This window comes from Lissotriton helveticus, chromosome 4_1 (genome assembly GCF_964261635.1).
Source record: "Lissotriton helveticus chromosome 4_1, aLisHel1.1, whole genome shotgun sequence".
NCBI classification, from domain to species: domain Eukaryota; kingdom Metazoa; phylum Chordata; class Amphibia; order Caudata; family Salamandridae; genus Lissotriton; species Lissotriton helveticus.
In genome coordinates, this window is record NC_136063.1 from 419114652 (window position 1) to 419127126 (window position 12475).

The following is a 12475-nucleotide window of genomic DNA, read 5'->3' on the forward strand; positions in this document are numbered from 1 at the left end:
AGATTTTATATGATTACTTTGTGTTTATGATAACAAAATAACAATAGAAATACCGACAATAGAAATAACCCTATGAATCCAGAACAGTCATTATTCTTACATAGGTTAACCAATATGTTAAACTCATCTGTTGGCTTTTGCTTGACAGGAAAATGCACGTAGGAGGCCTTAGTGTTGCAGAAATAGACTGTTTCCTCATCAAAGAGTGCCTGAAATAGGTTGATGAACTGTGCAGCACACACACCAGACAGCAATAAAAATTGGCTCATATACAAATGTCGGCCGCACTATAACACCTACTTGTTTTTGCACACCGTTGAGCTGCAGCACCTTGATGATGAGTGACGCGGTCCTGCCCTTGTATTGGATGCTTCGAAGGAGTGTTCCTGCGTGGTCCACACTAAATGGCTCTGACCAACGCCAGTTCCCCCAGCCTTCAATGCAGATGTGCAACAGCTGCAGGTAGAAAATAGCAGCACTTTCAATAGCCAATCTTGAAGAACAGGCCAAGTAAAAAATGGTCAAAAGTAAAGAAATTGCTGAAGTTTATTTATTTGAACTTGTTCAATAGCACATAGAGACCACGAGGCGGTAGAGTACTTTGCAGTCAAACATGAGGTATTAAGGCACTTTATAGAGAAACATGAGATTAAACACGCTATACATTAGAAAATGGGGTAGTACAAGTGCATAAAAACAAACATCGGGTATTAGAGCTCTTTGCAGTAAAACATTGCTCAATACATCATAATTAGGAAATGGAAAGGTAAACTGATGGGAGTAGAAATTGTACCTGCTTATACTTTCTCTTTGTTAGTGAATTGCGATAGACCAAAAAATAGTTAGCTGTTTCTTAGTATTGTTTTGAAAAAGTGATACTTTAAATCTGTTTGTGTCATCCTGTTAAGTCCCTCTGTCACCATGCTCTCCAGCAGGGCAGGTGCAAGGGCGAAGGGCCTAAGTGTACCCAACCCTTGATCTGGCCATTTCTCTTTATACCCTGGAATGGAATACTTTCTTTGAAATTAGACTTCCTATGTCTCACCCTTCAGTCCCTTTTGACTACAGCCTCTTTAAGGACTTTGGGCTCAAATGAGAGATAATATGGTAGATTTTAATTCTGCCAGTATAGCAGAGACACCACCTGTACCATTCTGGAGGTGTGGACTCGGCTATATTCTCAAATGTTCACCATGGCACCAGTGAGTAACCCTGGGCGTAGGACTACGCTATGTTCGCATAGTTTGCGCAACAACGTGCTACGCGAATTGCATGTAGCACAGTACAAAAACGCGTAGTGGGCACTTTTTGCTTGCTCGCGGTCCTCAACGTCAAGTTGGCGACCGCGAACGGGCAAAATTACATCCCGCCGAGATTTTTTCCTTGTTCGCGACCATCAAGTTGCCGATCGCGAGCGTGGAAAATAAACCTCCCGGTGAGATTCTCAACTCGGGGAGGTCAGGTTTGTCATTGCGAGTGGTGAAAAACTACCAGTCAGCGTTGAGAAAACTGCCACTCGAGTACAAATCTACTCGAGTTGCAGAAAACGACCGCTTGCACTGTGCAAGATGCCGTTTGCAATGATTGCACAGTGCGGACAAGCATCCGGCACTGTGCAATCAGTGCGAACAGCATTTTCCCTACCGCACTACGCAGTTCGCGTAGCTTGCGTAGTGCGAAGTGCACTTCGCGTACCTATGCGTACTGCGACTACGCGAACTACGCCCAGGGTTACCAGTGAGTAGTATTTTGCACACTGATATCCAGAAGTTTGTTTTCTATTCTGTTAAGTTTATATCAAGTTTACGCTGTAAATTCTTAGCTCCTGTTGTCACTACTGGCCACTTTAAAATGTTGGAGAGAAGGGTGACATTGGTGACAGTTGAATATAAGGCATGGATGCTTACATGGGGTCTGCAGGTGGCTTCTGTTTACCTCTTGACTTGCATTAAAAAAGCCCTCAACTATGATGGACTCGTCCTTTAATACTACAAATTGATGTGCCAACAAGCAAAAGGGTCCGTCTGAAGCCGTCTGCGAAGAATCCACACATTCTGTTGTTCGTGGATATTCCCCACACAGGTAAAATTCCAAAGTCAATTGACTGTGCACTATTACTAGGGAATCTCCTATGCCGTTCTGCTGTAAATGGAGGTAAAAATATAAAACTTAAATGTTTTTGAGCATACCCTTTCATACAGCTCATGACAAGCCCTGTTTCCTGTTAAAAGGAAAGTAGATTAACACGAGTAGCTTACATCTTGGATGTTTGGGATGACTGCACTGGTGGCGAAGCTCAATTGTCAATAGAAAGAAAAATCAGCGCAGATGGCAGCAATCTTACAGGTTTGGGAAGATGTAGAGAATAAGCCCAAATTCCTGTTGACGTAAACAAGATGCACAAGGCAGCCATTTTGGGAAGTTAAGGTGCTTCACAAACAAGTTAATTATACTTGTGTTCATGTGAAAGGAACATCAGTGATAGACACACCGCACTGTCTGATAGCAATATTTCAACATTTAAAAAAAGAAGGAATCAACATTGGTGATGGGCACACCTTGAAACAATAGCAACAGTGATATAAACATTACTACTTCTTATGGCTAGCACATGTAGTGAAGCTGCATGTCATGGGGATACTCTCACCTCTTCTATTTCTCTTTCCATCTTATGATGAAGCGTACATCATTTTTATAACTGGGAAATATTTTGCATTTGAACGCTTAAAGGTTCAAATATTCTCTGTGACACACACCTATCTGCGCATACATCCTTTGTGATTTTGTACATTCTTGCAAGTATACATTTCAAGAACAATTATTCCACTTCAGGCATTTTTTTTTTTTTTTGGGTCTGAACCATGAAGTTTGTGAACCCTCCTCTACCTTTATTAGAAACTCCAGGAAAACCACCAGTCTAATGGAGAAGCTGGTTTGATGCAATTCATATATACTTAGGGGCCACTGATCCATCTAATTTTCGACCAGAGAGGAAACAAATCCTACTTTTTCACTCTTTATCCTTTGAAGGAAGATCAGTTTTCAAACATTCACCTCCACTTGTTTTAAATCAAAGGAAAGAGGTTGGCGAGTTTTACAAAGCTGTAAAAAACACTGGAACTCAAATTTGATGTTCAACTGAGTGTAGTAGTCGTAGGCACACATTTTTAAAAAGAGAACAATAGAGTGGTGAGGATGTAGACACATATGTTTCTGCCTTGAGAAGACTAGTTGCGGACTGCCAATTTGAGGCCTTTTTTGATCAAGTGGTTAGGTAACAATTCATCAGAAAATGTACTAAGAGAGTCCAATGGGAACTCCTTTCAATGGGTAATCCATGTCTTGAAGAAATGATTTCAACTGCGAAGAGCATCGAAACGTAAATGTCAGTGGGAGAACTCGAGGACAAGACTTCTGAGTCTGTGTTGTTTGGTAGAAAGACGATAAGATGTTGAAAAAACAGGTATCAAAAACAAATCATTTCTTAAATAGACCAATATTTGTTTCAGATTTGTGAAACAGGGTACACATAAAGGAAAACGAATGTCCTGCTAAATATGTTACATGTAGGTCTTGCAACAGAATTGGTCATTTTGCAAATTTTTGCCAAAGTGGTAGGCATGACTGGAATGGTGCAATACATATCTCTGATTATGTTTATAATAAAAATGAACGTAACAAGATTCAAGATGATCTCCAAGAAATGGTCATGGTTGTGGCTGAGCCAATGGTTGTGTATGGTGATCCTTCAGAGAGTGTTGACCCGTAGGTTGATGTGAGTGTAGGGGATAAAAAAAACTATGACTACTTGTTGACTCTGGAGCTAGAAATACGATGATCACCCAGGAACTATTTAAGGACACATGGAATTACAGACAACTAGAACCACCTGACAGGTCACCTTTCTCACATGAAGGACGGAAAATTGAATTAGATGGGTATTTTGAAGACGTGCTAGAATTCAGAGGAAGGAAAAATGTTGGGAATGCTTGTGTTGCCATTAAGGGGCTATGGATTCTCAGTTGGTTCCATTATGGTTTAATCCAAAGGGTACTGAAGCCTGGTGCAAGAGATCAAGTTTCAGGTGTGACTTCCAGTAACTTTTCCGAGGATCCTGAGAAAAAGTATCCTGATGTGTTTTCCAAGCAACTAGGTACTATCAAACGTTTTGAGCACTGGATTAAAGTTAAGGTGGGGACTATACCGGTCAAACACAAATTAGGAAGTGTGCCATTTTGTGTTAGGAAAGATTTAGAAAAAGAATTAATGGGTCTGTGTGAAAAAGGCATCATTGGGCCCATATAATCTTCTTTGTCATTGTTGCCATTGGTGGTCGTATGTAAGAAAAGGTGTGAACTGATAGTTTGTGTGGATCTCTGTAGTTTAAATAAATACATTTGGGTGGATTCACAAACTGTTCCGAAGATCAACAAGTTGTTGGCCATAATATGGGATTCAAAATGGTTTTCTAAACTTGACTTGGCTGCTGCTTACCACCAGGTGGTACTTGAACTTGCATTTTAGACTTCCTACAGCTTTTCTTTGTTCTAGTGGCACGTTTCAATACTGCAGAATGCCCTTTGGGTTAGCTTTGGCGGCTCCTGTTTTTCAGAGGATCATATTCCAAATGTTTAAAAATTAAATGCGGTGGCAGTTTACCAAGATCATATTTTGATATGTGCTGCCACTACAGAAGAACATGACTTTATTCTCGGAAAGGTTTTAGACATTATGCAGGAGCACAGAGTAGTTCTTTAGGCAGAAAAATTTTAGGTTTTTAAAGGACAAGGTTGAATATTTGGGACTTAAAGTGTCAGAGAGTGGGATTGAACCGAGAACTGGTTTAGTCAGTGCAGTCACTAACACCGCCCCACCCAATAACAAAGCAGGTCTTATGTTTTTCATTGGTCTCTGTGAATTTTACTCACGTTTTATTCCTGATAATGCTTCTTATGCTAAACCTTTAACCTCTTTTTTAAAAGGAATGTCATTTTTGAATGGAATAAAGTTTGTCAGAAAGCGTTTGATTGGCTAAAGTCTCAAATGGCAGGGTCAAGGATCTTAACACCATATGATCCCAATCTGCAATGCGCTTTCACAGTTGATGCTAGCAATGAAGGTCTAAGTGCAGTTATGACTCAGAATTAGGATGCTATATAGAACACAGAGTTTGCATCAAAAGGTCTAAGAGATGCTGAAACAATTTTTTCTATCAGTGAGAAGGAACTACTAGCATGTTTGTGGGCCATAAGGTAATTTCATCCTTATGCATGGGGAACCTAATTTCTGATAAAAATGTACCATAATCCTTTAGTTACAATTCTGTCAGGGGAGAAAATTAAGGATCACACTCCGTGCATTGCACTTTTTTCCACTAAACTACTGCAATACAATTTTGACATTTCGTATTTACCAGGTAGCAACAATATCCAAGCTGAATGTTTGCAGAGGTTTCCATCTAAGGTGGTATGTGTGGAGGATACTTAAGGGGAAGACAATAAGAGCTATCTTTTTGCTACAGTTGATTTGGAAAATAGGTGTGCTGGTAGCGAGAGTGAGTGGAGAGAATAGTAATCTAACGATTCGTTGTTATCGGCTTTTGAGGGTGGCAGTGTGTGTCTGGCAGGGCTCTGTCTAGCACGGTCACGCATCCTCGAATTGCGGCGCATTTTTAAATTGTTTTTAAAATCGCTTTTTACTGTGCCATTAAATTGTTTAATCTTGCACTTACTTGCTGGGGGACCGGAGCGGTTTCTTAGCTCCTGGTGTTCTATTCCCTCTGGCCGGGTCCGTCCGTGCGAGCGGACCCGCCATCTTGAGGGTAGTCGGTCCACGCGCACAGCAGGCGCGCGGCGCGCCGAAGGCGTGCCAAAGGCAAGCCCGTCTGCACCAAGGAGGCGCCCAGCGCCAGCTATGCTGCCCGTTTTCACGATGTCGGGGATCCCCGTCAGAAAGCTGGTTTCTCACATTACTCCAGAGAGACTCTCCTTCATATAGGTGAATGCCACGCTAATAAGGGGACTCTTGGGTTTGTTGATTCAGCTCACCCATTGGGAGATTTCCTTGTTGGCGGTCTCCTAATGTGTGGACTTCTTAATGTGAGGTCTCTGCCAAGACATAGCGTCAAAATCAAATTGCTGGTAGAAGCACATGTGCTCGATGTTCAGTTTATGATGGAGACAGGGACTCGCCCTGACTGTGAGGTTGATCCTGGTTGGGCTTATCCGCCAGGTTTTAAAATTCTTCATCTTCCCAGGCCAAACGGGAGAGGTGGTGGGGTGGGAGTCATATACAAGGACTCCTGGAAGATAGGGACCATTGATATGGATATGGTTAATGGACTGGAACTACTCGGCCTGTCCATAAAAAATGATTCTGGGCTTATTTTTACTGGGGTTATCTGCTATAGACCTCCTGGGGCTTTCAGTGTTCTGCAGCAACAATCACTATTAGTTACCCTCACTAATATGGCAGACACTCACCACCAGTTGGTAATTTTGGGCGATTTTAATCTGTGGCTAAATGGCTCCCTCGACTCTGTTTTTTTTAATTTACTCCATTCATCTGAAGGTCTTGGCCTCTTCCAGCAAGTCCCAGAAGCCACTCACAAGGAGGGACATCTCCTTGATTTAATTTTCTCTGATCCCCATTTTCTGCATATGGGGGACATTCTGCCTAAGGACTGGACAGACCACTCCTTAATTAAATTCTATGTTAAATTTAACGTCGCTCAGACTCGGGTCCCGCACGCTACGCTGGAATATCTATGTAGAGACTGGAAGGCTCTTGCACGGCTGAGGACCTCTGACTTGGTGTTCAAGGTTGGAGACTGCTTCTCCTTGGACAGGCAAGTCGATGAGAACTATGCCTCGCTGTGCCTAAATATTACCTCAGCTTTGGACTCTTATGCCCCCCTCAAAAAACATAGCTGCAAGGGCAGAGCTTCTGCCCCTTGGTTCAACGACACTTCAAAACCTGAAATTAGCATGTAAACAGGCTGAGAGAAGTTAGAGGCGTGGCTATAAAGAGACAGATGGATTATAAGAATTTGATTCAAAAATCTAAGGATGACTACTTTTCTTCCTTGATCTGTAATGCTGTTATAGCTCAAGGAGTATTTTTAACATACTGAATAGTCTCACAAGTCCTGACTGTTCTAAGAACTCAATATCCACCTCTCAGGAACTCTGTGAGAACTTGGCTAAGTTCTTCAGAGAAAAGATCGAGTTAATCATCAAGGATCTTGAGGATTCCTCTGAGGCTAGTAATTCCCCTGCCTCTGGGGGAAGGGCCTCGGAGGATGTGGTTAATGGCCCCGCCTGGCAGCTCACTGATCAATTATCGGAGTTTCTGCCTCTAACGGAGGAGGCTTTTAGCAGACTGGCACGGGGTATTTCCTCCGGCTCGCCCATGGACCCTGTCCCACGCAAGATCTGGAAGGAGTATGAGGAAGAATTGTTCCCTACTCTTCGCCTGATCTGTAACCAGTCGCCAGCCAGTGGTAGAGTCCCCTCCCATTGGAAGCAAGCCCTGGTATCCCCTTTGTTGAAAAAGCCATCCCTGGATCCTGAGTGCTCAAACAACTACAGGCCTATTTCCTTGCTACCTTTTCCTGCTAAAATTGTTGAACGCATGGTTAGTATAGCCCTCTCTAAACATCTGGAGCAGCCTCAATTGCTGGAGGAAGTTCAATTTGGATTTCAGCCGGCCCATGGGACCGAGACGGCCCTGGTGACCGCTATGGATGAGCTTCAAAGGCGAGCAGACAGGGGACAGGCAGCAGCATTGATCCTGCTTGACCTGTCTGCCGCCTTTGATACGGCTAACCACAAAATCTTACTGAGAAGATTGAGTGAGGCTGGGGTGAGAGGCTGCGTCTTGCGCTGGTTTCGATCTTTTCTGCAGGATAGACAGAAGGCGGTGTCCCTCCCCCTTTTCAATCCGCTTTCTCCCTTGTACCGCACGGGGTTCCTCAGGGATCGGCAATTAGCCCTATTTTATTTAATCTATACTTAAAACCCCTGATCACAGTTATTAAATCTTATAAGATCAACACTATAAACTATGCGGACAACACACAGTTGATCCTCTCCTTTGAGGGAGAGGATTCGACACCGTTGGAGGTGTTTCATAAGTGTCTGCGGGACACTGCTTGCTGGCTACAGAACAACTCCCTTCAATTCAATGCTGGAAAGACTGAGGTGCTCTTCTGTGCAGGGAACAGGATTCCTCATCATTTTCCTAGTAATTTCTGGCCTCCTGAAACATCGATCAAAGTTCGGCCAGTAGAAACAGTCCGCAATTTGGGCATCATGCTTGACAACAACCTTACCATGGAAGCTCAGGTTGCGAAAACGACAACCTGTTGCTTTGCAATCATTAGATCCCTTCGGAAGATCTTGCCATTATTACCCTTTCAGGCGCGTGCTCAAGTGGCAAGATGTACAATCCTTAGTAGGCTTGACTATTGCAACGCCCTCCTGCTGGAGTCCCCCGGTTTCCTGCTGGATAGGCTTCAAAGAATTCAATCAGCTGCAGCTAGGTTAGTCTTAGGGCTGCGCAGAAGATCGTCCGCGTCAGCAGCTTTGGCAGAACTCCATTGGCTCCCTCTGAGGCAGAGTACAATTTAAGTCCCTCTGCCTCGCCTTTAAAGCTCTTCATGGGATATGACCCACAGCAATGCAATCAAAATTTGATTGGTACACTCCAACTAGATTGCTTCGCTCTTCATCGGCAAGACTGGTGAGAGTTCCTAGGTTTAGGAAGGTTAGGTCAGGGGGAAGATCCTTTGGGGTGGCAGCGGCCAAACTGTGGAATAGATTTCCATGGGAGATTAGGTAAATTAGGGAGCTTCTCCCTTTTTGAAAAAGTGTAAAAACGTGGCTGTTTCCCAAGTCCTAGTTGTTCGGCCTTGTCCTGACATACCCTCCTACCTCTCATGAGCCACCAGTGCCGGGATGCTTGCAAGGAGATAGTGTGCTCTATAAGTTGAATAAATAAATCCAAGATCTTGACTGATGTTGAGAATTTTTGGCCGAAATAGAGGTGTCCTTGTCAATCATTTGTGAAAGTTGCAAATTAACTTTCAGTTGAAGATGGTATTCTCATGCATGGTGAGAGATTTGTACCCCCAGAGAGTTTATGTTGCAGAATAATCTGAGGTGCCCATGAAGGTTACCTGAGAAGAACTTTCACTAAACACAGGATACGTGAAGTGTTCTCGTGGCCTTGTGTGGATCAGTATGTTGATCAGTTTGTAGATGACTGTAAATTGCAAAAGTTGTGAGAAAAAACGTAAAGTTAGAAATCCTCTACATCAAACTATTGATCTTGCATCCAAACCATGGAAGAAAGTTGGAGTTGTTTGTCCTTTCAGTTCACTACCCAGTCATTCACGTTTTGTTGTAGTCCTCTTAGATTACTATTTGAAAGAAATCGCCTGAAATGTGTTTTTAGGAGACCCTAATTTGAAAAATGTGGTTGAATTTTTGAAGAAGTTTTCCTGAGAGTGGGTTTTCTATCCAATCTAATTTCAGATAATGGAGTGCAGTTTTTCACTGAAGAAGTCAAATTGTTTTTGAAACAAGGTGATATTAAACATTTCAAAAGTTCGTTCTACGTCACTCAAACCAAGGGTTTGGCTGAATACATGAATTGTGTGATGATTGAGTGTATTCAGAGGGCTTTGGATAAAAAAATGTGTAGTTCCCAATGCTGTTCCGTCAATGCTATGATTTTATGAAGTATCTACTTTTGAGTTGTTGAGAGGATGCAAACCTTTTTCTGAGCTTTGCCAAGAATGGCTGTCCGAATAGGTAAAATCAGCGTGTGATAAATTACGTTGATAATCCTGTTATAAGAAATCAGGATGAGGTCCAGGAAAACAAACAATTTCCTTTTATGCAAGGAGGAAAATAGTATTTTATAATAGTAGTTTGTATACCGTTATACGTTTTGTACATTTTATTCAAATTTGATAAGGGGAAAAGTAATGTAGTATTTTGTGTTCTGTCAATTTTATTCAAGATTTATAAGAAGAAAAATCATGTAGTATTTTGCATAATGATATCCAGAAGTTTGTTAAGTTTATAATAAATTTGTGCTGTAAGTTCTGAGCTCCTGTTGTTGCTACTGGTAACTTTAGAATATTGGAGTGAAGGGTTGAACTAGTGAGAGTTAGTTTCAGGGCTTGGCTGCTTTCCCGTGGGGTATGCCAGGTGACCTCTGTTTACCTCTTGAACTGCATTAAAAAAGCCTTCAACAACTCGTCCTCTTATACTATATAGTGTTTTCCACCACTGTAGCAACAATCACCAAGTGAGGAGCCACTGTGCCAGAGATTCCCTCATGACAGCGGTGAATGGTGTTAATTCTGCCACATTATGTCTGCACTGGGAATGTGAAACAAAGCAGTATGCTGTTCCTATGAGGGGATGGAAAGAGGAAGGGAGAAAGGAGGAAAGAGTGTGTAAGCCAGGTGCTAGATAGAGAGTGCGTAATAGCACTGGGAGCGCTCCAATAAGGAGCAAGGGCCCTCACACACCCCGAGGGGTGGAATGTTTCATCATAGGGCAGCTCCTCGTTGGGCCGGCGCTGCAATGCCCAACGGGTCCCACAAGGGGGCTCTTTGCCAGAGTTCTTTTCTGGTTGCCGTAGTGAAGCTAGGTGTCGTGAGTAGAAGTGGAATGAAGTGTAAGTGATCTAAAAATAGCTACAAGAGGCTCCAACCGTAATTTTATTCACTGGGTTCTTGTGCTATATGTTAAAAAAATCGACTGGTGAGTCGTGGACTGAAAGGGGGGAATTATATTCTAGGATGGAATTACTGTTGTATCATTGATGCAAGCAATGCGGTGTCGAATGTGACCATGTAATCTGCTGGAATTAAAAGTCTCCTCTTCTTCCTTGTGTGGGGTTCCATTTTGGACAGTTGCTGAGCGGCTGCCCGAGGAACAGCCATCACGGGTTGAATGCCTGAAAAAGTCTACTTAACTCTTAAAGACAGATCTCGTTTAACATTACACTTACACAGTGTTATCACCAACATATTTTACCCTCCATAGGCAGAGTTTTTCATCCAGTAAATAAAAGATAAGCAGTACATTTGTAAGGCAACACATACTGTCAGTATTATTGGTCAAAACCATCATTACATTAAAGAAAAACAATCGTTGGAGCCTACTGCTGCAATCTACAAAATGTGGTAACAGTGCCTCCAAGAGCCAGGACCTCAGCACAGGAAGCAACATTTTGCCACTTACATCAATATAAAGAAATGCGCTAGTTAAGCACAGTGTGGACACATCTGTTTTGATAAGACAGGCCTGGGAATGTCGTGGCACCATGCAGTATGGCGTACGGATGGGAAAGACTACCCGTTGCTCCCTGTAGGGAAAACACTCAGTGAGTTGAATCTGTGTACGAATCACTGATGCGCTCTCAGTAGCAACGAGGCTCATATTTTCCGCTCACTCAGGGGTGGCACCTCCGTTTGAGTGGAGGAGCGCCGACCAACATGGAAAAGCCCCTAGCCAGAGCTGAAAAATAAAATGGAAATAAAGTTTATTTGTTACCATTTTATTTGTCAGCAACCGACCCGTCCTGAACTGAGTGAAAGGACGGGACAGGAACAGTGCTGCCTAGTGGCAGCAGGGAGCTGTGCGCTTTAAAATGCACATGTATCTTTGGCCGGCCGTCTTGCGACAGCCAGACAGTCATGCACATTTTAAACTTCTCTAATCCAGCTGTTTAGGACAGCTGGATTAGAGAAAGCACAGTCCTCTAGTGCTCTTGAGAGCGCGGAGTGTGGCCGCTCCAAACAATCTTAGCACTACTCTCATACTGGGGAGAGCAGCACCAGGATTGGTTAGAGGAGTTGGCTGGGTACCGTGGAAGAGAGACGACCAGTGGAGGAGGATGTTGCGTCGCGTCTCAAGGTAAGTGTGTTTTATTTAATTAATTTTTTCTGCATCCTCAGCCCTACCATCCTTGGTAAATGGCAGCAGCCACAGCGCTCATTAACTGAGTTAGAAAAGAAATCATAATTTCAATCCCTGCAAGAGATGAAATACAGCCTGACTTGGGTATGACCATCTCCCAGAAATGTAATTGAATGCTTAATGTTTAGGTCTAGTCGTTGAAGGTAAATCAAAGTTTTAAATGTAAACCTAAAATTAATACGGGCGGCAGCAATAAGAAGTCCTCACAAGTAACTTCCAACTGTTTTGATTTTAAGACAAGAAAATGTATTGTATTATATTGCCACATCAGTGGTACAACGTGCTAACTAAATCATAGAGCACAATGCAGTGTTGTATGTATGTATGTGTATGGCATTTCTATAGCGCAAACGTAGCCAAAAAGCTTTGCCGCGCTGTACAAGGTCACACACAATCATAGAGTTACCTGAGCTGGGGATGTAGTGTAGTTCCTATTATCCCAATAGGCTCTGCGCATTGGAATAATACCTTCAATA

At 42.8% G+C, this 12475-nt stretch overlaps 1 protein-coding gene across 4 annotated transcripts in view; it reads right to left on the minus strand.

Annotated features, from left to right (window-relative positions):
• Positions 1-12475, minus strand: part of VPS13B (vacuolar protein sorting 13 homolog B) — a 3181000-nt gene that overhangs the window by 225532 nt on the left and 2942993 nt on the right. For all 4 annotated transcript variants that reach the window (XM_078686964.1, XM_078686965.1, XM_078686963.1 and 1 more), the window contains exon 44: positions 301-456. In XM_078686964.1, the coding sequence (XP_078543090.1) occupies positions 301-456 (156 nt within the window). The remainder of the gene's footprint in view (positions 1-300; positions 457-12475) is intronic.